The sequence below is a fragment of the Nannospalax galili genome, unplaced genomic scaffold (genome assembly GCF_000622305.1).
Source record: "Nannospalax galili isolate Female #2095 unplaced genomic scaffold, S.galili_v1.0 scaffold592, whole genome shotgun sequence".
NCBI lineage: Eukaryota > Metazoa > Chordata > Mammalia > Rodentia > Spalacidae > Nannospalax > Nannospalax galili.
In genome coordinates, this window is record NW_008331650.1 from 356,618 (window position 1) to 360,173 (window position 3,556).

At 39.6% G+C, this 3,556-nt stretch overlaps 1 protein-coding gene across 2 annotated transcripts in view; it reads left to right on the forward strand.

Annotated features, from left to right (window-relative positions):
- The window catches only part of Eprs (glutamyl-prolyl-tRNA synthetase), a 72,110-nt gene that overhangs the window by 37,432 nt on the left and 31,122 nt on the right, over positions 1-3,556 (forward strand). For both annotated transcript variants that reach the window (XM_008826799.3, XM_029560464.1), the window contains one exon: positions 3,243-3,360. In XM_008826799.3, coding sequence (XP_008825021.1) covers positions 3,243-3,360 — 118 coding nt within the window. The remainder of the gene's footprint in view (positions 1-3,242; positions 3,361-3,556) is intronic.

Here is a 3,556-nt window from a genome sequence, read left to right on the forward strand (position 1 = left end):
GAGAGATAAACATAATCACTTTTTACCTTAAATGTGAACGTTCCACATAATTATCCCAAAATTTATACCGAAAAGGGAAGTAATTATATCAGAAGTTTAAAGAAACTGAAAAATCAACTTTTAAACTATATCCTAAATCCAGTATTTACAGAACAAAAGAGGATAAATTCACCCCAGTCCTGTCTGCTCCATGTTTCTAGTACTCCAGGGTTCTAGGAAACTTTTATATTTCCTGGATTCTGCCTTTGTCTCTTTGTCTCTCTGTCTCTGTCTGTCTGTCTGTCTGTCTCTCACGCGTGTGCTCTCGCTCGCTTTGTGTGTGTGTGTGTGTGTGTCATGGGGGGAGGGGGTACAGTGTGTGTGTGTGTGTGTGTCATGGGGGGAGGGGTACATCTCAAGTACCTGCAGAGTCCAGAAGAGGGAGTCAGGGAGTCAGATCCCCTGGAGCTGGAGTTGCAGGTTTCTGTAAATTGTCTGCCTGACGTGAGTGCTGGTCCTCTGTAAGTGCAGTACATGCTCTTAACCACTGGACCATCTCTCCAGTTCCTCTTTCATAGCTTCTCAAGTGTGTCTTTACTTCCTGTTTTACCTGTACTGGTCCACTTTTTACATGGCCACCAGTCTAAAAATTTCAAAGCAGCTATTATATCTCTTCTCCACTTACGATTTTTGATAATTTTAGAGTAAAATCCAAATTTTGTGTTTGAAATGTTAGATTTTTCATGTCTTGGCCCACATAAGCCATCCCCACCCTGATCTCTCTCATGCAGCACTGTAGACTTCTTGTGTGTTCCAAAGCATCATGTCCCTTTGAACTTCTACCTCTTCCTGCAATGAGCCAGCATTTTGTTTTGAGACAGGGCTTTACTATGTAGCCCTGGCTAGTCTGGTCTGGAACTATGTAGACCAGGCTTGCCTTGATCTCACAGAGCTCCACCTGCCTCTGCCTCCCAAATGCTGGAACTAAAGGTATGTACCTCCCATGCCCAGCCAAAGTTTTCTGTCTTATCTCAATAACCTTCCAAATGCAACTTCCTGTGGAGTTGTCTGCATTCTCCTAGATGAAAAGCCTCACCTCATACAGCTGGCCTTTTCCCTTTTAGAATGTTTGTTACATGTTGTTACATGTTGAAACTGTGTGTCCTGGTATTTGTTTCCACTAGAACTTAAGCCCGTAGCTGTAGATGTGTCTACTGGTCTTAATGTGTGTACTGGTCTTGGAAGCACATTGTCTCTAGTCAGATCATGCATAGGGACAATAGAGCACAGTGTTCAGTACTTTCTGAGCCCTTGAGCATTTAGTGGTGGTGCTGCTTCCAACTAGAGTAACAATAATAGCATCTTAAGCTTTTTCTCAAAAAATTGAACTTTTAGACAACTGATGTTAGAAAAACAGCATAGCCACATATAAAAGTTGGACTTTAGCTTATATACAAAAATTAACTCAAAATTTATTGGAGACCTCAGTGTACAATCTCAAATTATAACACTATCAGAAGAAAACATAAGCAAATCTGTAAAAATTAAACAATGTTTCCCTTGGGTGTAACATCTAAGTATAAACAGCTGAAGAAAAAAATAAATTAGACTTCATGAGAATTGAAAAAGAAATTGTGTTTCAAAGGACTTTACCTATCTGATAAAAGCACTCTTATCCAAAAGGAATGTAAAGACATATAATCCTGTTAAAAATGGAAATAGGATTTGAATGGATACTTCTCCATTTGAATGGATACTTCTCCAAAGGTGATATAATATGGTTATTAAACACGTGAAGAGGCACTCAGCATCAGTTAGTAGATATGTGAAGAAGCACTCAGCATTAGGCCCTAAGAAAATGTAGCAGGGCCACAGTGAGATCATTGCTCCATGTCTGCTGCTGAATGGAAATGAAAAAGATAGAAGACAGAAGCACATGTTGGAGGAGGTATACAGAAATCAGAGCCTCTGTACTGCTGGGATTGTAAAATAATGGCCACTTGAGAGAAGACAGCAGTTTGGCAGTTCCTCCCAGTGGTGAAGTCATGGCTCTTTCTTTGCCGGGCACTTGAAACCTGTTATGCCAGAACTTGAAGCAAATGCCCATCGCTGTATTATTCATAATTGCTAGAAATGCCCGCTCACATAAACAAAATGTACTCTGCCTGTACAACAAAACAAATGAAGTATGAGCTCCTGCTGCATTATAGTTGAGCTTTGTAAACATGCCAGTAGAAAAAACAGTCATGGCAAAGTGTCTCTTGTCTTAACCCACGTACATAGAATATCCAGAATTGAAAACGTCATAGGAAAATCAGTAGCTGTCAGGGCCTAAGGACCTTAGGGGGTACTGGGGAGAAGTAGCTACAGGGCAGTTTCCTTTTTGTTGTGATGTAAGTGTTCTGAATTAAAATGGTGATTAAACATTTTTATAGAGCTGCTGAGTTGTATATATTCAAAGAATTTTAAAAAAAAATAATTGCTGTGTATATATGATAGGGGAAGGGGCCAGAGGATGTACAGAGGTCAGAGGATGGCTGTTCTCTCATTCATCTTTACCTAGGTTCCAGGGATCAAACTCAGGTCACTAGGCTTGCATGGCAAATGCCTTTACCTGCTGGGTCATCTTGCTAGCCCAAAGAATGTTTTTGTATGTGAATTATCTCAAGAAAACAAAAATACTGAGGAATTAATATCCTAGTGTTACTAAATTACTCTCTACTTTGTGGTTTTTACTACAGTTTGCAGTCTTTCACTGGGAATGTTTTCTCAGTCAGTGTATAATTTATAAAAGCAAAGTCTTAGAGAAACTTAGGGACATTAGGCGTGGTGTGCAGGTGCATTGTCTTCCATCGGGGGAATTTCAAACCCAGCCATGCCTTTTCTTATTTTTGCAGCCCAGGCTGGCCTCAAGCCTCAAACTCTGATCCCACAGAGTACTTGGATTGCAGCCATGGGCTAGCACACGTAGTGTCACTAATGCTGTTTGTAGCAGCACATAGGGTAGATCGACTTTTGCCATGAGATTCACTGATTCATATCTTTGGAAGATCATAAATGTAAGTTTGTAATAAAAGCTGCTAACTTTTACTCATATACTTACTGCTTTAAAACTACTCTTAAGAGCCTCTGATTTCAGTTCTGAGAATGGACTGCACTTTAAAAACCATTCACTCCGTATCATTGAATGGATCCAGGAACTCAATTTTAAGTCCTATTTAGGTACTTTTATTCAAATAAACTTTTGGCCATTTTCTTTTTAGCCCGTATAGCTGCAAAGAAGCCCCATGCGTCTTGATATACATACCTGATGGACACACAAAGGAAATGCCAAAATCCGGGTCAAAGGAAAAGACCAAAGTAGAAACAACAAGAAAGGAGGTAAATGTTGATTCCTTCATCTTTATATCTTTGGGGGAATCTCTTTATAAATGGCTGTCCTTGCCACCTTTGAGGTTGGGATTGTGACAGCTGCTTTGGTCGTTGTGGCTGCTGCATGTTTTCTGCTAAGATTTGAACATATTGGAGAGCATCTTTTTTTTTTTTTTTTTTTTTTTTTTTTTTTTTTTTAAAAAAG